Raw genomic sequence first — 20002 nt, 5'->3', positions numbered from 1 at the left:
GTATGTGTGTGCACACATGTGTCTGTATGTGTGTGTGTGTGTGTGCACATGTGTCTGTATGTGTGTGTGCGTGTGTGCACATGTGTCTGTATGTGTGTGTGCGCGTGTGCGCACATGTGTCTGTGTGTGTTTTTTTTTTTTATTGCACTGCACCAAAAGCACCCTACATTTTCCAATGTGTGGGGTACCATTAAGAATTAACGGTGCCCCCTAAAGTGCAGAGCATTCGTCTGTGTGTTGGGAACGAGTGCAACAAAGGCAAGAGAATTCTTGTTGGGCTGTGTATTAGTGCTCGGATGGACACACTTAGGCCGCGTACACACGGGCGGACTGTCTGTCCAACTTAGCCTGCTGAAACACATTTCAGCGGACAGTCAGCTCGTGTGTGGGCTTCAGCAGACTTTTTCAGCGGACAGTCTGGCGGACTAAGTCTTTCGGAATTTCCGTAATATTGTCCGTCCAACTTTGGTTTCAGCGGACAGTCCGCTCGTGAGTAGGCAAGTTGGACGGACTAAGTATGGCGCATGCTCAGAAAGGATTTACACGGCCGAAGGTTGCATTGCAGTGTATTGGACGTCGTATTTCTAGTCCTGTCGTACGTGCTGTACACGTCATCGCGCAAGCTTTCAACGGACTGTCTGTTCATCGTGTGTGGTCAAGTCCGTTCATTCAAAAGTAGGACGGACTGTCTGTCGGATTGTCTGACGGACTTAGTTGGCCAGACAGTCTGCCCGTGTGTACGGCTTAAGACCGAATTTTCAATGGTTCAAAAAATGTCAGGCAAAATGGTCGGCCCTCAGGCATGTTCACTTCATCAAATCCGGCCCACTTTGAAAAAAGTTTGGACACCCCTGCTTTAAACCTTTCTGGGATCCCTGTTGTTGTGCGTGGATGGGGAGAGGAGAATGAAGAGGACGACATTATCCTGGATGAGGAGCCAGGCCACCACACCGCTTCCAGTTTAGTGCAAATGGGGGCCTTCATGCTCCAGTGTTTTAATAGGGACCCCCGTATAGAAGGCATAAGGGTCAAGGACCAGTACTGGGTGGCAACGTACTTAGACCCCCGGTACAAACACAAAATGGCGGAAATGTTACCGCCGTCACAGAAGGCTGTCAGAATGGAGCACTTCCAGGCCTTGCTTCGAGAAATGCTGCATTCTGCTTTTCCGTGCGCTGGCAGAGGAGCAATTCCCACTCCTAGAGAAGGAGTTGCGGGTACCAATCCAACAGCGCCTTCAAGAAGAGGCCGGTTTGAAGATGTGTTGGTGACTTCTGATATGAGGTCATTCTTTCAGCCGACCCATCGCCAGGTGTCCTCCGGATCCAGCATCAGGGGAACGCCTAGACTATCAGGTGTCCGACTACATCGGGTTAACGGCCGATGTGGACGCTCTGAGGAGTGATGAACCCCTGGACTACTGGGTGGGCAGGCTTGACCTCTGGCCACCAGCCCAATTTTTCAGCCCCTGTTTAACAGGGGCGTTTAATTACAATTTTTGATGCAATGCTTTGCAGCAGGGCTCATTCCTGCACTACAACTAGAGTATATGGGAGAGGTTGCAGTGTGGTGGCACCAGCACCAGTGCCTAAGGCCCAATTTTTAAACCCCTGCTTAACAGGGGCATGTAATTACAATTCTTGATATAATAGTTCACAGGAGGGCCCGTTCCTGTGCCCACCCAGAGTAACTGTGAGGACTTATAGTGTTGTGGCACCAGCACCACAACCACCAAAGGTCAATTTTTCTACCACTGTTCAACAATGGCATGTAATTACAATTCTTCATATAATCGTTCACAGCAGGGCGCTCCAGCGCCCACCAAGAGTCACTTTGAGGGCTTACAATGTTGTGGCAACACCAACACCTTGTTTTCCACCATTTCTGCAGAGCATATAGGGCAGGCCCCTACTTTCAAACATCCAACTTACAAACATCTCCTACTTGCAAACGGAAGGAGACAACAGCAAGTGAGATGAAAAAAGACGGACGGCAAAACAAATTATACAGGGGTGATAACCCTTCCCTATGTTTTCCAAAAAGCTTAAAAATAGATTTTTTGACTGGAGCTACACTTTAAAAATGTACCAGTTGAAAATTACAAACAGATTCTACTTAACACAACAAACCTACACAGTCCCTGTCTTGTTTGCACCGCCTGTATACTGCTGTTCTGAGTATATAGGGCCTGGGGGGCACACATATTTCCTTTTTTTAATATGGGTACAGGGTTCCCCTTAATATCCGTACAAGACCCAAAGGGGCTGGTAATGGGCAGGGGGGGCTACCCATGCCATTCTTCTCAATGATTTTCATACATATTGCCGGAACCAGATATAACATTAAAACCGCAAGCAGTTTTAAATGACGTTATTTCCGTTAAATGTCATTTTTTGCAGGGACTGTTCTAAACACGGGAAACACCTGGCACTTCACAGACATACTATAGACACCCCCAGGCACGATATTTAAAGGAATATTTCACTTTAATTGTCATTAAAATCAGTGCTCCCGCCAAAACTGCCATTTTTAAAAACATTTTAGGCATTGACCCATGTCCCCTGGGGCAGGAGCCAGGTCCCCAAACCCTTTTTAGGACAGTATCTTGCATATTAGCCATTAAAATTAGCACTTTTAATTTTGAACATTCGAGTCCCATAGACTTTAATGGGGTTCTAAAGTTCGTACGAATTTTCGGTCCGTTCGAAAGTTCTGGTGCGAACCGAACCGGGGGGGTGTTTGGCTCATCCCTAGTAGGGACCTATGTGAATGTGCAATGTACAGGGATAGGGACAATTGTAGACACTCACTTAGGTTGAACTGGATGGACTGGTGTCTTTATTCAACCTTGCTAACTATGTAAGAAATATGGTGGTAAAGTTCTCAGCTGGAGGGAGCTCAACAATGAAATCTATGGATATCATGCTCCATGGTTTCTTAGGCACAGGAAGGCATTCCAATAGTCCACAAGTCTTGGCTCAATTAGTCTTGCTGCGTTGACAGGTCACACAGGATCTGACATATTTTTTACAGTCCTGTATTAAATCTGGCCACCAAAAAGAACAAGAAACTATATCGTTGCTCTTGTGAATTTCAAAGTGACCCGTCAAGGGATGATCGTGGAAATGCTTCAGGATGGAGACTCTAAACTGTTCTGGGACAAAAACCTGTTCATTATGGTAATAGAGTCCGTCCTTCAGCTGGAGGCATAGGTCTTGAGAAGGGGGGTGCTTCAACAATTCGGCTCTTACTTGGGTTATTATCAGATCTGATTGGAGAAGAAGAATGTTTTTGGCTGGTAGGATAGTGTCTGCTTCCGAGGGCAGAACCGAATCATGGAACATGCACGACAGCGCATCTGGTTTACCGTTCTTAGAACCAGGGCAGAAATTTATATGATATGTGAAATGGGAGAAGAACAATGCCCATCTTGCCTGCCAAGGTCTGAATCTCTTAGCTGTTCTCAAGTACTTGAGTTTCTTGTGGTCAGTGAAAATGAGTATGGGGTGAAGAGCACCTTCCAACAGATAACGCCATTCTTCAAGGGCAGCTTTAATGGCCAACAACTCCCGGTCCCCCACAACCTAATTTCTCTTTGAAGAATTCAATTTCTTGGAGAAAAAAGCCACGGGATGATGCAATGATTTAGGACCCTGTCGTTGTGATAATATGGCCCCTACAGCATTCTCAGAGGCATCCACCTACAGAACATAGGCCAAGGATGGATCAGGATGCTGAAGGATGGGGGCAGAGGTGAACAAGGCTTTAAGCTGCTCAAAAGATGCCTGTGCTTCAGGATAGGGATGAGCCGAACACCCCCTGTTCGGTTCGCACCAGAACCTGCGAACAGACCTAAACTTCATGTGAACTTTAGAACCCTATTAAAGTCTATGGGACTCGAACGTTCACAATCTAAAGTGCTCATTTTAAAGGGTAATATGCAGGTTACTGTCCTAAAAAGTGTTTGGGGACCCGGGTCCTGCCCCAGGGGACATGGATCAATGCAAAAAAAAGTTTTAAAAACTGAAGTTTTTTCAGGAGCAGTGATTTTAATAATGATTAAAGTGAAACAATAAAAGTGTAATATTCCTTTAAATTTCGTAGCTGGGGGGTATCTGTAGTATGCCTGTGAAGGGGCGCATGTTTCTGGTGCTTAGAACTGTCCCTGCACAAAGTGTCATTTGTGCAGGAAAAAAAGTCTTTTAAAATCACTTGCGGCTATTGTCGGGTCCCGTAATACAGAGAACACTCAATGAGTGTTCTCTGCATTAGCCGACAATTCATTCATTCATTGATAAAAAAAAAAAAAAAGCGTGGTTTCCGTTACATCAGAGGGGGTGGGGTCACCCACACGTCACTGGGGAACCCCTGGCTTCCCTCTCCAGCGTCAGAGGGGCGGGGTCAGGTGACGGGTGGCCCCGCCCTCCTAATATAAGAAACGTCAGCACTGGGATCTCTGCAGTGTCTCCGGAGTGGAGACAGAAGAAGGATGTATGGACAGCGCTGGACTGAGAGATCCCCCGTCGCTGGATATGATCATCCATCGCTGGACCCCGGAGACCCGTCGCTGGATAGCAAGAGTGGATTAGCACCGCTGGAATCTTTTTTTTATTTTTTTTATTTTTAATAAAGGAATTTTTCAAAAGTGTGTTTGTCTTATTTAACCATTTTGACACTTTCTTTGTGAAATGGTAGGGGTACTTTTGTACCCCCTTTCCATTTCAAACAGGGGGGGGGGGCGGGATCTGGGGGTCCCCTTGTTAAAGGGGGCTTCCAGATTCTGATAAGCCCCCCGCCCGCAGACCCTCACAACCAACGGCCAGGGTTGTGAGGATGAGGCCCTTGTCCTCATCAACATGGGGACAAGGTGCTTTGAGGGGTCACAGACCCCCAAAGCATCCTCCCAATGTTGAGGGTATGTGGCCTGGTACGGTTCAGGAGGGAGGGGGGGCGCTCTCTCGTCCCCCCCTCTTTTCCTGTGGCCTGCCAGGTTGCGTGCTCGGATAAAGGGTCTGATATGGATTTTTAGGGGGACCCCCACGTCAATTTTTTTTAAATTTGATGCGGGGTTCCCCTTAATATCCATATCAGACCTGAAAGGTCTGGTTATGGATATTTAGGGGGACCCCCACGTCAATTTTTTTTTTTAATTTGACACGGGGTTCCCCTTAATATCCATGTCAGACCTGAAGGGCCTGGTAATTGAATTTAGGGGAACCCCCACGCTTTTTTTTTTTTTTGTTTATCAATGAATGAATGAATTGTCGGCTAATGCAGAGAACACTCATTGAGTGTTCTCTGTATTACGGGACCCGACAATAGCCGCAAGTGATTTTAAAAGACTTTTTTTCCTGCACAAATGACACTTTGTGCCGGGACAGTTCTAAGCACCAGAAACATGCGCCCCTTCACAGGCATACTATAGATACCCCCCAGCTACGAAATTTAAAGGAATATTACACTTTTATTGTTTCACTTTAATCATTATTAAAATCACTGCTCCTGAAAAAACGTCAGTTTTTAAAACTTTTTTTGCATTGATCCATGTCCCCTGGGGCAGGACCCGGGTCCCCAAACACTTTTTAGGACAGTAACCTGCATATTACCCTTTAAAATTAGCACTTTCGATTTCTCCCAGAGACTTGTATAGGGTGTTCCGGCTTTTCGAATTTGCTGCGAACAGCCCAAATTGTTCACTGTTCGCTGAACAGGCGAACAGGCAATGTTCGAGTAGAACATGAGTTAGACTCGAACTCGAAGCTCATCCCTACTTCTGGACTCCACCGGAAGGGAACATGCTTCTTAGTTAAAAGGGTAATGGCAGCGGTAATACCTGAAAAGTTCTTAATTAATTTCCTGTAAAAGTTATCAAATCCCACAAACCTTTGTACCACCTTTCGGTCTGTAGGAGCTGGCCATTCCAGGACAGCAACGACTTTCTGGGGATCCATGGAGATACCATCAGCGGAGATGACAAGACCCAGAAAGTGTAATGTCTGTCTTTCAAAGTCACACTTCTATGCCTTGGCATAGAGGTGATGTTCCCGAAGTTGGCTAAAAACCTTCATTACGTGAGTACGATGGGCTTTGAGCGAGTCAGAGAAAATAAGAATATCATTGAGATAGACAATGATAAACAGGTGAAGGAAGTCCCGAAAAACATAATTTACCAGGTGCTGGAATGTGGCGGGGGCATTGCAGAGGGACCGAAGGGCATGACCAAGTATTCAAAATGCCCAAAACATGTCCTGAAGGCAGTCTTCCATTTGTCTCCCTTCCCGATTCGAACCAAATTGTAAGCACCTCTCAAATCAAACTTGGAGAAAACTCGTGCACCTCACATTCTTTGGAACAATTCAGGGATTAATGGAAGTGGATACCGGTTCTTGATGATTATTTTATTAAGATCACGGTAATCTACGCAGGGTCTCAAGGAATGAGCCTTTTTCTCCACAAAGAAGATACCGGCCCCTGCTGGAGAGGAAGAGGCCCGACTGAGCCCTTTTTCCAGGCTTTAATCAATGTATTTGCACAGGGCCTCCAGTTTGGGTTCAGAGAAAGGGTAAATTTGGACAAAAGGAATCTCGGCCCCTGGTAAAAGTTCAATGGGACAATCGTAAGTCCGGTGGGGAGGAAGAGTATCAGCATTCTTCTTATTAAACACATCCAGGAATCCATGGTATGCTACAGGTACTAACTTCATAGTTTCAGGGTCAGAGTGGATACTGAGGAGAGGAGCAGGATTAACAGACTTTTCCGGGTGACAATGTCTGACAGTATGTAGCGCCGGGTCCTGAAGAGCATGTTTGGTTCAGGTACAATTGTTCTAAATTTGGATCTCAGCATCAGTCTGACTGGACTATAGGATGTTCAGCCTGGCCACAGGGGGCACTGCCTCTTCTGGCAGGCATGGAACCACAGTCTAGTTGGGTTTACTTTCTTTCAGAGCCTGCCCAGTGGGAGTGTCACTCTTGCTGTGCTCTATGAGAGAGGGTACTTAAGATGTGGATGTCACGTGGTTTGGGGTTCCGGCGGTCCATAAGGATGTTCTGACTCCATGGTCCTGGTCCTCCTGACCAGCCCCCAGGAAAGCTATGGCCTGGGGTGCGGATCCACCCAGCTTGTTGTCTCAGGGCTGGCTAGCCTGAGGCAAGGAAACTAAAGCAGGATTCTGAGGTGGTCTGGTGCCGTCTCCAGTAGTTGGAGTGGCCCACTAACTTCATAGCTATCCAGGGGAGGACTCTTCAGAAGAAGACCATGTACGGGTTGGTTTCTTAGCAAGAGCCTGGAAGGGCTGAAGTACCTAAGTGAATCCTGTCTCATGGGTATCGCCAAGCTGGCTTAAAGATCCAGGTATCACACGAGTGTTCCATAAGTGTTAGTTTCCTGAAGTATACAACACCGTCTGTGGCAGAGACGTATTCCTGTATGTTCTACACCAACGTCTGTGGCAGAGACTTGTTTCTGAGTAACGCACCTTGTTGACTGCTAGGCCTTGTGAGAGAGGGACTATCCAACTTGAGTGAACATCCAGTTGTGAATGGCTATTCTCCAGATTTAGTCAAAGTAAGCAAGTCCTTCATTATTTGACTTTGACACTAAGAGTACCTGAACTTCCTTCCTAACCCTCTGATCCTATTTTTGAGAGACTGTTCATTGTCTACGTTTTGCAAATAAAAATCCCTTTATGAGGACCTGTCATCAGTCTCTGAGTTTACTGGGCCATCTACCACGGGAACCCCTAGACACAGATCGAGAAGGAGAAGATACGGTAAGCCCAATCAAATCAGCAGCTCCTTCGGGGGTCAGTGCTACAATTAGAAGAGAAGGAGGCTTCTCCAGTGAGCCAGTCCATAGGAGGGTTATGAGCCTTCAGCCAAGGTAGTCCCAGGATAATAGTGAACATGGGGGAGGTTATGACATCCAAACTGAGAAGTTCATTGTGTTCTGAGGAAGTCTAGCAGAAAATGGGTAAAGTTTCTTGTGTAACTGGCCCAGACTTGAGACCAGAACCGTCTGCAAGATGCACAGTAAATTCCTGCCCCTTGGTGCATACAGGCAGTTGATGTAGGGTAACAAAGGCCCCAACACAACTGCAGGCTCCAGAGTCTATAATTGCGGTTACAAGAATAGTCCTTCCCGGTAACTGGAGTTGGAGCGGAAGAGGGAGATGTAGCAGATCCCTCCCAGGAGGGTGCATCATGTGAGACAGTGTAGGAGCGGAGCGCAACAGCAGTTCTCTTAAATGGACAGTGTACATTAATGAGGAAAAAATGAACTTAAATGATTTAAGCAAATGGCTGCAATATAACAAAGATTGAAAAATGTAAGGGGGTCTGAATACTTTCCGTCCCCACTGTGTGTGTGTGTGTGTGTGTGTGTGTGTGTGTGTGTGTGTGTGTGTGTGTGTGTGTGTGTATGTATGTATATATATATATATATATATATATATATATATATATATACACATATACACACGTGAGATGGACTCTCATGTGGGGTCATAATATGTGACAGTGTCACCTAAATATAATCCAATGACTGGAACAAAAAAATAAATAAAAACAAAAAATAGAGAGGGGCGTATAGTGCCAATAAATATGCATTTATGACTGCCCAGAACTTCAAAGAATTGTAATGATAGCTAAGCTTTATTAATAAAAGTGTTGAAGTTCCACTCTACGTTTAGGCCACATGGAGAGTAGGACTGCAACTCATATATCCAGAAGGCTTCCATAACCACAATTTGTGGTTATTTACAGGTACATCCCTCCTTGGAGGGGCGGGGCTATGATATATATCTGGATATTTGAGTTGCAGTCCTATTCTCCGTATGGCCTAAATGTAGAGTGGACCATCAACTCTTATTAAGAAAGCTTAGATATCATTACAATTCTTTGTAGTTCTGGGCAGTCATAAATTCATCTCTGTGCATATTTATCGGCACTATAGGTCCCTCTCTATTTTTTTTTTCTTTTTGTTCCAGTCATTGTATTATATTTAGGTGACAGTGTCACACATTATGACCCCACATGACAGTCCATCTCACGTGTGTATATATATCCAGACAAGATCTCATTATCAAAATGGGAATCAAACATATAAAAATTGTAAAAACCAGTGTGTGTTTATACACAGGTTTTTAAAAAATGTTATATGTTTGATTCCTGTTTTGATAATTAGAGTTTGTCTGGATACTTTTCTTTCTTAAACAAGGTTAAAACATTTATATGTTATCTGATATTGGCCACATATTCTTTTTTTTATTTTTTGCATTGTTGGTGTAAACACCTATTTTATATTCAATGCAGTAATATAATAGTCTTGTAGCTATACAATTCCTTTAACCTTTCTGCAGTGGTGAATTTTAAAATTAAATTTAATGCAACTTGTTCTATTTGAACATCTGTTTTTTATTGTACCTCTCATATGGTGCTCTTCTGTCTAATATAGAGTAACGTCCAAATTTAAACAATTTCACCCAAACCAAACTGTAACCTTAAATTTATAAAAACATAGCGCATGCTCTTCAGGAGCCAGCGCTACAGGTATATTACCTAGCATGTATCCTGATGTGCTTCCCTTGTGGCCATAATAAAATTACAAGAGATCGGACATGTTCAATACATTTTTTGCCGGTTCATGTATCATATCCCTTGTATTAGTGTGCATATCGTCACTCATATATAATTTATAGGCTTCCACGCTTAGGTATAGGCTGGGCTGCTGCCTCCCCTCTTGGCCTGAGTACCTCAGACAACTTCTGTGTAGGAGAGCAAAAGATACCCCACAGTTTTGATGTATTACGGAGAAGGCGATGGCTTTAAATACAGCAGCTACAGCTACTGCATGCGGTTTACCCAAGGTTCTGGATACCCCATGGTTCTGAATGTCGCTATTATACCCACTACATGCGTTTTTATAAAGATCTGGTGAGTGTGGAACTGAAGGGGTGTTACTTCATCCTCTGCACACGATCTGTGATTAAGTACACGCACAAGTCACTTTGGATACCTCCACAAGTCACCTGGAAATTTCTGAAATTTGCACTAAAGATTGGAATTAATTATATGTTTATTTGCACATATTAGATAAACTTTTTCTTCTGATGGAATTGGTTGAGGAATTTCTCTGATGGATTTATTGATGAACTTTCTTGATTTTTTTTTTTTTTTGATACACATACACTCCTACCTTTTAAATTTTTTATATTGTATTATTTTTATTAAATATGTACACGTTATTGGTTTGGAATATATACCCTAGGGATTAAGCACTGTAAACACTGGATTTATTAATAATTGTATTATTTGTACACAACACTTCTTGTCATAAGTATTTAATCTAGCACTTGCACCTTCATCTGAGATGTGTGATGCACCCCTGTGATGTTCACTCTTCAGGTGATGGGCAGCACCACCCAACCCCTTGTTAAATTTACATATTGTCACTCATATTTTGGATGTTCCTGACATTTCTCTTGTGCATGTTATTTTGCTTTTCTTTATAATAAACTCGTTATGGAACAAAAAAAAGGAATCAAAGAATATCCAGAGAATATCACCAGGTTCACAGTAGTAAATTAGATACCCGGCCATAGGATCTCCCCTACTGGGTGGGCGTCAAATGACATCCTCAGCTTCCTGTCGGCATAGTAACCAAAGAGCCGATGTGTGTGCCCGGTGGCCGCGATGTTTAGTCACCTGTGATTGCTTGTGACAAAGCAGGAACGGGGATCAGTGTGTGTTTAAACACACAGATCCACGTACTGTCAGGGGAGCGAAGACAGATCGTATGTACCTAGTATATAGGAACACCGATCGGTCTCCTGCCCCAGTTAGCCCCATACCCCCACAGATAGAATCACTCCCTAGTCACCACATTTAACCCCTTTATCGCCCCCTAGTGTTAACCCGCCAGTGACATTTATACAGCAATTAATGCTTATTTATAGCACTGTATAAATGTCAATGGTCCCGATGCGCCCGTGTCACCCGGACACGGCGCATCTCAGATCGGCAGGAGGGCTCTCTGATTGGCCCTCCTGATCACATGACGGCCGTGTCCAATCACGGCCGTCATGTGATGTAAACAAACAGCCGGTTGCTAGGCAATCGGCTCCTCCTCTCCTCACACAGAAGTCATCGCTGAGGAGAGGAGAGCAGATCGCTGCAGCCGGCTGATGATCAGTGAGTATGAGCTGTTTTTTACAGCTTTTTACTCACTGATCACCAGTCTAGTGTAATACACAACACACCACACAGTATAAACACAGTCCCCACATATGTCCCCAAAACATACATGTCCCCAAATAATAAAAACACATGTCCCTAATAATAAAAACATGTCCCCCACATATGTCCCACTAAAATCACATGTTCCAATGATTATCTGCACACATATATACGTGATCACCTGCACACATATGTACATGATCATTTGCGTACATATGTCCGTGATCACACAAACCAATTATTATACACTTTACAGATTTTTTTTTTTACCAAAAACATGTAGCAGAATACATTTTGGCTTAAATTTATGACAAAATTTGATTTTATTGGATTTCTTTTAAAATAGAAAAAAGAAAATGTTGTTTTTTTTCCAAATTTCCGCTTTTTTGCGCTTATATCGCAAAAAATAAAAAACGGAGTCGTGAATAAATACCACCAAAATAAAGCTCTATTTGTGCGAACAAAATGATAAAAATGTAATTTGGGTACAGTGTAGCATGACCACGCAATTGTCACTGAAAGCGCTAGAGCGATGAAAGCTGAAAATTGGGCTGGGAAGGAAGGGGGCGAAAGTGCCCTGTATTGAAGTGGTTAAGAGCCACATACCATGTGTTTGTTTTAATTATTGTTAAATGTATACATAAATAAATAGATACACTACATACCACGTCTAAGCCAGTTATTGAGTAAGCATGACCTTTTACAAGTCCCTGAGGGGTTTTTGCTTCTGTTTCAGCAGAACTTGTGATCTATAAAACAAGCAGAGAAAATAATGTGATTCAGAGAAACAATATATATAAAATACTTTAGGTATTAATATAGAGCCCTTTTTAGAATGGGTTTTAAAGCCAGAACACAAACACAAAAACTGATTTGGAATAACCAGGCATAAGGGTGAAATTTCATCAAACTTAAAGAGTAATGCCGCGTACACGCGATCAAACAATCCGGCGGAAAAGTCTGGCGGACTCGAGTCTGCCGGAAAATCTCCCCGTGTGTGGGCTCCGGCGGACTTTTTTTACCGAAAAGTCCGGCGGACTTAGAAAGTAGTTTTGCATCAAAATTTGTCCACCGGACTCGCAGTCCGGCGGACAATACGGCCGTGTGTGTGCTAGTCCGCCGTACTTTTGAAATGAACTGACTTTTCCCGCACGGAGAAAAGTCCATTCATTTTAAGCGCAGCTCCAGGTAGCTGGGACTAGCGAAGGAAGTCAATGTCGCCGCCTTCGGCGGTGAGATTGACACGTCCCTGGCCCCGTCACCTGGTATGGACTTAAAGGGGAATCCCTACGCCGAAACAACAGCGTGGGGTCCCCCCCAGGTCCATATGAGACCCTTATCCCAGCACGCTACCTGGCCGGTCAGGAAAGGGGGTGGGGACGAGTTAGCATCCCCCCTCTTGAGCCGTACCAGGCCACGTGCCCTCAACATGGGGGGGTGCTTTGGGGAAGGGGGGGCCATGCGGCCTCCCACCCCAAAGCGCACCCCCCCCACCCCAAAGCACCTTGTCCCCATGTTGATGAGGACAAGGGCCTCTTCCCGATGTCCCTGGCCGTTGGTTGTCGGGGTCTGCGGGTGGGGGGCTTATCGGAATCTGGGAGCCCCCTTTAATAAGGGTACCCCCGGATACCGGCCCCCCACCCTATGTGAATGAGTATGGGGTACAATGTACCCCTACTCATTCACCTGTGAAAAAAATGTACATAAAACACAACACACAAGGGTTAAAAATCGTTTATTGCACAGCTCCGGGGGTTATCTTCCATCTTGGGGGGTCTTCTCGCTGGACTCCTCCGCTATCTTCTGCTAGCTCTTTTACTAGCCTGGCTTTCTTCTTCGCCGCTGCCCAGGGGTCTTCTTCCAACTTCCGGGGGTCTTGTACCCCTCTTCGGTTCTTCTTGCCGGGCATCCTCCGGGAATGTGACATCATAATGTGCGGGGACATCACCCGGTGATGTCCCTATATAAGTTGCTGCACGCCGCGTCCCTGTCATTGCGGCCAGAGACAGCGACGAGGCAACATCTCAAGAAGAGAAGAACAGAAGGCGGCGAAGACAGCAGCAACAGAAGACCGGGCCACCGCCAGTAAAAGAGCTGGAAGGAGGAGGCCCAGCAAGAAGAACCGAAGAGGGGGACAAGACCCCCCCAAGACAGAAAAAGACCCCTGGAGCTGTGCAATAAACTATTTTTAACCCTCGTGTGTTGTGTTTTATTTACATTTTTTTTCACAGGTGAATGGGTAGGGGTACATTGTACCCCATACTCATTCACATAGTGTGGGGGCCAGTATCCGGGGGCCCCCTTGTTAAAGGGGGCTCCCGGATTCTGATAAGCCCCCCAGCAGCAGACCCTGACAACCAATGGCCAGGGTTGTCGGGAAGAGGCCCTTGTCCTCATCAACATGGGGACAAGGTGCTTTGGGGTGGGGTGCACCCCCCCATGTTGAGGGCATGTGGCCTAGTACGGCTCAGGAGGAGGGGGGGGCGCTCGCTCGTCCCCACCCCCTTTCCTGACTGGCCGGGTAGCGTGCTCGCATAAGGGTCTGATATGGACCTTGGGGGGAACGTTTTTTTTTTGGCGCAGGGCTTCCCCTTTAAGTCCATACCAGGTGATGTGGCCAGCGATGTGTCAATCTCGCTGGGGCGTGGCTTAGCGAATGGCGGCGTAACGTGAGCGCTGATTCTTCCCCTCCAGCATCCCGCTCGAGAAGCCGATGGCAGCACGCGGTTTGTGAACCCTTACGGATGCTACGGATGTTACTATCGTTGACTTGCTGAGAGAAGCTGTGGCCCTCGCTGTGTCCCCGCTGAGCGCTCCTGTTTGTTTTCTGTGCCTGCCGAGATTCCGCTGAGCCGTTGGCATCCGTGCTGTGCTGCGTTGCGCTGCCTTCCTCCCTGCTGGGAATTGATCCGTTCGGTGCGGAGGGCGGACGGACAGCTCGGCGGTGGGGCGGAGGAGGGAGTAGAGGAGACGGAGGAGTAGCTGTGAGAGAGAGTGGAGGCAGAGGTGGATGCGAGTGCCACTGTGAGAAGACAGCCCTGGGAGCAACAGGGCTGCTAGTGCAGCTAGTGCTTCATCTCTCTGCCTAGATCCATCCTATCCCTCCCTACCCATCCTGCCCATTGTAAAGATAGGAGCCCTGGGAGAACTCTGAGAAAGCAAGCTGACTGACGGAATCTGCAGGTTTGGAGGCACAGAAATGTAAGAAGCACATGGAAGTACATGGAGAGGTGAGCCTGTTAAACTGTTGGAGAAGTGCTGAACCTACACTATTTCATATACTGAATTAAGACTGAGTTAAGACTGCTAAAGAAGCCTACGGTGAGCCGTTGTTAAAAAACTGTTGGAGAGTGCTGTATTTACACTATTTTATATACAGGGCTAATACTGATATATAGGGCACAGTTTTTTTCCCCCACTCTCCTCACTATTGATATCTAAATCTGGAATTTGCCTCCTCATTGGGGATGCACAGCACAAGGAGAAGGAGAGAGGAAAAATCTGCGCAAAAGGAGTCAGTCCAACAGGAGATTAAAGGTTTCTTTCCGTATACACGAGCAGCAACAGCTCGGGCGTCCATGCTAGAGACTAGGGAGACAGCTGGTATTGAGATCCCAATGGCAGCACCTCGGATGAGTCTCCCATTATCACCAGACGCAGCATTGGACATAAATCAGGCGCGGGCAAGGCCTGAATCGGGGTTAGAGGCGGGATGTCGGGAAATATTGGAGGAATCTACAGGCGTTATATATTTAAGATCAGTAATGCAAGCCCTTCCAACTCACCAAGAAATAGAGGCCCTGAAAACAATTATGCAGGCTCTCCCAACGCGCCAAGAAATGGAGGCCCTGGTGTCCCGACTGGAGGAGGGACACAGAAGGGAAATTCAGTCAATACGGTCAGAGGTACATGCTTTAACGAAAAAAGGGTAAATGTGGAAACATCAGCTTTCAATAGTATAGAGGAAAGGGTGTCCAAATTAGAAAGAGAGCAGATAGCACAGACATCCACTATACAATTAAAATTTGAAGCAGCTGAAGACCGAAGTAGGAGAAACAATCTCAGATTTAAAGGCATCCCCGAAAGTATTGAGGAGGATCATCTACACAGGACTGTGGTTTCTATCTGCCATAACCTGGGGGTTAATATGGCCCCAGGAGAAATTGAATTTGACAGACTCCACAGAGCTCCAGGCCCACGTGCAATAGACCTGTCCAGACCGAGGGATGTAATCGGGTGTTTACATAGATATGCTCATAGGGAGATGATTAGTCGGAAAGCATGGGATGTAGGCCCGATAGTTTATGAAGGCGCCAAGATCAGTATTCTACCCGACTTATCAAAAGCTACTTTACAGCGGAGGGCTCAACTGCGGCCAATACTAGAGAAAATAAAGTCCTCGGGGGGCACCTACCGATGGGGGTACCCAATCTCCCTGACAGTTAAAAGGGGATCAGCCTCTTTTGTGCTTTCATCTCCACGGGATTTACCGGCTTTATTTTCCTTTTTGGAAGCCGACTGGTGTGAGGTGCAAGATTGGCTTCAGCCTATAAAGAAAAGACGTTTAAAAGAGGGGGCTTTAAGGACTGGTGGTGAAAAAATCTTGATGGGTAGTAAAGAAGCAACTGCACAGCAAATAGCTGATGCAGGCTCCTTACCATAGGTCAATGTGCTATAAGAGAACAAGGGTTACGTATATATACTGGGTGATACCTCCCCTTTTGTTAAGGACCAGGGTTCAGTATGGACCCTGGATAATTTACTTTACTTATATAGGATGATATAAAATAATATGTCAATCTCGCCGCCGAAGGCGGCGACATTGACTTCCTTCGCCAGTTCCGGCTACCTGGAGCCACGCTCAAAATGAACGGACTTTCCTCCGTGTGTGTGGGCAAGTTCGTTCATTTGAATGAATGAATGAAATACTTGTATAGCGCACAATGCGAACTGAATCGCCTCTACTTTCAAAAGTACGGCGGATAGGTTCCGTGTGGGGGCAGGTCCGCTAGTTCAGACAGTCCTTTTTTTCCTCTAAATTCCAGCTCCCCTATGTATCATATAACACCAAAATGTGCCACGAGCTACTTCGCCCTATGTGTATCACAGGAAACACAAGCCAAAAAACGGGCCCTCCCACTATGCTAGGTGTGAATGGTCCCTGAAAGTAAAATTTGTGTGTTTACACAAACGCATGACAAACAGCACAGAAAATGTGAGCTTTGCTGTGTGTTTCAGAAACACGCTGCAAACGCACAAAAAGCAGGGTAAAAAACGCACCATGTTCCGCTCTAAGAAAGAAATTATACTCAGTCATTTTACGATTAAGAATGCTGATATCCGATTTAGTTGATTACGGAGTTATTTGACCGCCTCAAGGGAGCAACGGTTTTCACAAAGCTTGATTTGAGAGGAGAATACCATCTTGTGACGATTAAGGAGGACAATGATTGGAAAACTGCGTTTAGATTATATACCAGAACAGGCCATTATGAGTACCTTGTAATGCCTTTTGACTTTTGTAACGCCCCGGCAGTTTTCCAGGAATTCATTAACAATGTATTTCGAGATTTGTTGCATTTATGGGTAGTGGTTTATTTCAATGATATCCTCATATTTTCCAAGTCCCTGGAGAGCCACCACACAGATGTCTGCCGTGTGCTTCAGAAACTAAGAGAGAACAATCTCTATCGTAAATTGGAGAAGTGCGAGTTCCATCGTGAACAGGTTAAATTCCTGGGTTATGTAATTTCCACTGATATTTTTTTGATGGACCCAGAGAAACTTTCAGCAGTCCTACAGTGGCCCCGGCCCATGGGTTTATGTCCCCTTCAGCGTTTCCTGGGCTTTGTCAACTATTATTGGAAGTTTATATGTAACTTCTCATCTCTGGTCAAGCCCCTGACTGATATGACCAGAAAGGACGGTAACCCACAGAGTTGATCTCCAGAGTCCGTTAAGGCCTTTGAGAGTCACAAGGCTGCCTTTGTTTCTGCTCCTGTGTTGGCACATCCTGATCTTACATTACCTTTTATCCTTGAGGTGGATCATTCTGAGACTGGAGTTGGCGCCCTTCTGTCTCAACTTCCTACCTCTGAGAGCGCTATGCATCCTTGTGGCTACTTTTCGAAGAAATTGTCCCCTGTGAAGTGCAATTACGAGATTGGTGACAGAGAGCTGTTGGCGATCATTTTAGCCCTGAAAGAATGGAGACATCTCCTTGAAGGTACCACTGTACCGGTTCTCAGTCTTACTGACCATAAGAATCTCACATTCTTGTCTGAGGCTAAACGCCTCTCTCCCAGAAGGCCACGATGGGCTCTTTTCTTGTCCAGTTTCAATCACATTGTCTCATTCTTACCCATTACTAAGAATGCAAGGGCTGACGCCTTGTCACAACAATTTTTCTCCACTTCCAAGTTGGAGTCGTTTCCGGTTCCTGTGATTCCTCCTGATCATATTCTGGCTACGGTTCGCACCAGTCTCACTTCTCCTTTGGGTGACAAAATTCTTTATGCTCAGGTCCATGCTCCTCCTGAGAAACCTTGTGACCACTGCTTTGTCCCAGAGAGTCTCTGTACTGCCGTGCTCCAGACTTACCTTTCTTTTAAGGCTGCTGGCCACCTTGGGAAGAATCAACTCTTTTGGGCCATTTCCCAACAATTCTGGTGGCCTAGTCTATGTGCTGATTTAACGGCCTTCGTAGCTGCTTGTTACGTGTGTGCTCAGAGTAAGACTCCACAACATCTTCCAGTGGGCCTCCTACAACCCATACCCAATGGAGAGAGGCCACCTGTCTATGGATTTCATTGTGGAGTTACCCAACTCCCAAGGCAACACAGTTATCCTTATGGTGGTTGACCGTTTTTCAAAAATGTCTCATTGTATTCCACTTAAGAACTTCTCCATTTCTAAGGAACTGGCTTCCATTTTTGGCATCACAAGGGAAAAGTGACTCTCATTTCCCTCTGCCTCATTGTCTGAGGTCTTCATAGATGGATGGCCCTCCTAGTGGGAGAACACGCTGTAACGGCTGCTGGAAATTACATGTGGTTTTCACCCCACTCTTTAAGGGATTCTTGCACCACGTGCCTCACCAGAGATTCCATTTGCTGAAAATCACCATCTTTTTCTGCAACCACCCAGGCATAGCATGGCTCACTCAGTCCCACATCCCCAGCAGGCTCCTTCCTTGGAGCTGCTGACATGGCGGTGGGTGCGGTGCCTAGAGAAGGATTAACAGCTTCTGCTATGAAGGCTGGACCTTGACGGTGACTTATGATGACCAGATCTGGAAGAAGAATGTTGATGTTGTTACCTAATGAGGTCTTTATAATCTCATGCCATGTAATGTCAATCTGACCTAGAAGGACAAAAAAAACAAAATAGGGTAGAAAGGAAAGGGGTAAAACCCCAAAAGGAGTGCCCAGGCAGGCAAGGAAAGATAAGGGTTAAACACACCCACTATCAGATCACCTGAGGCCAGGTGACAGATGCACACCTTTGGGGTCAGGAGTGCACTGCTAAGGTAGTGGACCCTATGGCTGACTGCTGTGGATGGAACTCTGCGTGGTTCAGAAAAGCAGGTCCACTGGAGCACCAACATGGATCCCACTGAGAGCTAGAGCATAAGATTCCCCAGGGTGCGGAGTCGAATTGCCCGAAAGTATTCATCAGAGCCTCTAGTGGTGAGGATGGACTGCGCTGCAACTGGCTCCAGGTTGCGTCCCCCAGGGTCCCCCAGCTCACGCTCATGGTAGGCTACAGGAGGATAGAGGAAGCAGCAGCCAAGGACAACAAGGGATAGTCAGGAGATAAGCCAAAGGTTGGGGCAAATAGCAGACAAGGATAAACAGAGAACACGCCAAAGGTCAGGGTAACAATCAGGCAGGGATAGTCAAAGAACAAGCCAAGATCGGTAACAGAAACAGTAGTAGAGCACACGGCAAGCAGGAGACAAGGAACCAAACACAGAATATTGCTCAGACAAGGCAGGCTTGGACAGCACAGTGTTAAATAGTGTATCCTGTTGACTTAACCGCCATCCTCTTCCTCAGATCTCCCAGACCTCTTACATTCCAGGAATACACAATAAAACTTTCCCTCTTTAACACTGTGGATTCACTCATTGCTAATTATAGTGATCATCCTTATTACAAAATTCATATACTCCATCTTTAACACTCAATTTTATGTGGTTATCTTTTACACATTGTTTCATTGTGGTTAAATATTCATTATACAGTGCTCTTAAAGTGTGATTCTCCCACCCTTTTCTACATCCTATATATCTACCCTCCCTTATACCCTTCCCCCCCCACATCTCTCCAATCGCACCCACCATTCAATACACACACTTCTCCCATTGCCTCTCTAGGCACCCCCTGGGGCCTTCTAATGTGACCTTCCCATACAAAAGCTTTCCTCACCATTCTACCGTGAATTCCTCCCTTCCCTCGCCCCCACCCCTCTACCCCCCCCCCAAAAACCCTCCAAACACAAAATATACCCCATACAGCACACATATGGGGAGAGCAACCTGCTAACCCCCCCATACAAAGGAGCGAAATGCTTGCCGCTCCCCCTCTTCTCTATCTCACCCTCCCACTCCCTCTCCCATCAATAGTAATAGAAACACCTTCTTTAACAATCGCCTCCCCTGGGTCACAAGGGGTAACGTTTCTTTGTTTACAGGAGACACAAACGCCTCTAGCTCACAGTTAAGTTGGGGCGAATACCCTATTCAATACCACTCGATACACACCTCT

At 45.9% G+C, this 20002-nt stretch overlaps 1 protein-coding gene across 1 annotated transcript in view; it reads right to left on the bottom strand.

Annotated features, from left to right (window-relative positions):
• The window catches only part of CAPN9 (calpain 9), a 1247204-nt gene that overhangs the window by 781554 nt on the left and 445648 nt on the right, over positions 1-20002 (bottom strand). Inside the window, exon 6 of the mRNA XM_077486535.1 lies at positions 11900-11983. Coding sequence (XP_077342661.1) covers positions 11900-11983 — 84 coding nt within the window. The remainder of the gene's footprint in view (positions 1-11899; positions 11984-20002) is intronic.

Source organism: Lithobates pipiens, unplaced genomic scaffold (assembly GCF_037356315.1).
Source record: "Lithobates pipiens isolate NorthernLeopardFrog02 unplaced genomic scaffold, aLitPip1_a1.2 Scaffold_18, whole genome shotgun sequence".
NCBI lineage: Eukaryota > Metazoa > Chordata > Amphibia > Anura > Ranidae > Lithobates > Lithobates pipiens.
Note: the sequence above shows the minus strand (reverse complement) of the source record. Positions and strands in the feature narration are given on the sequence as shown.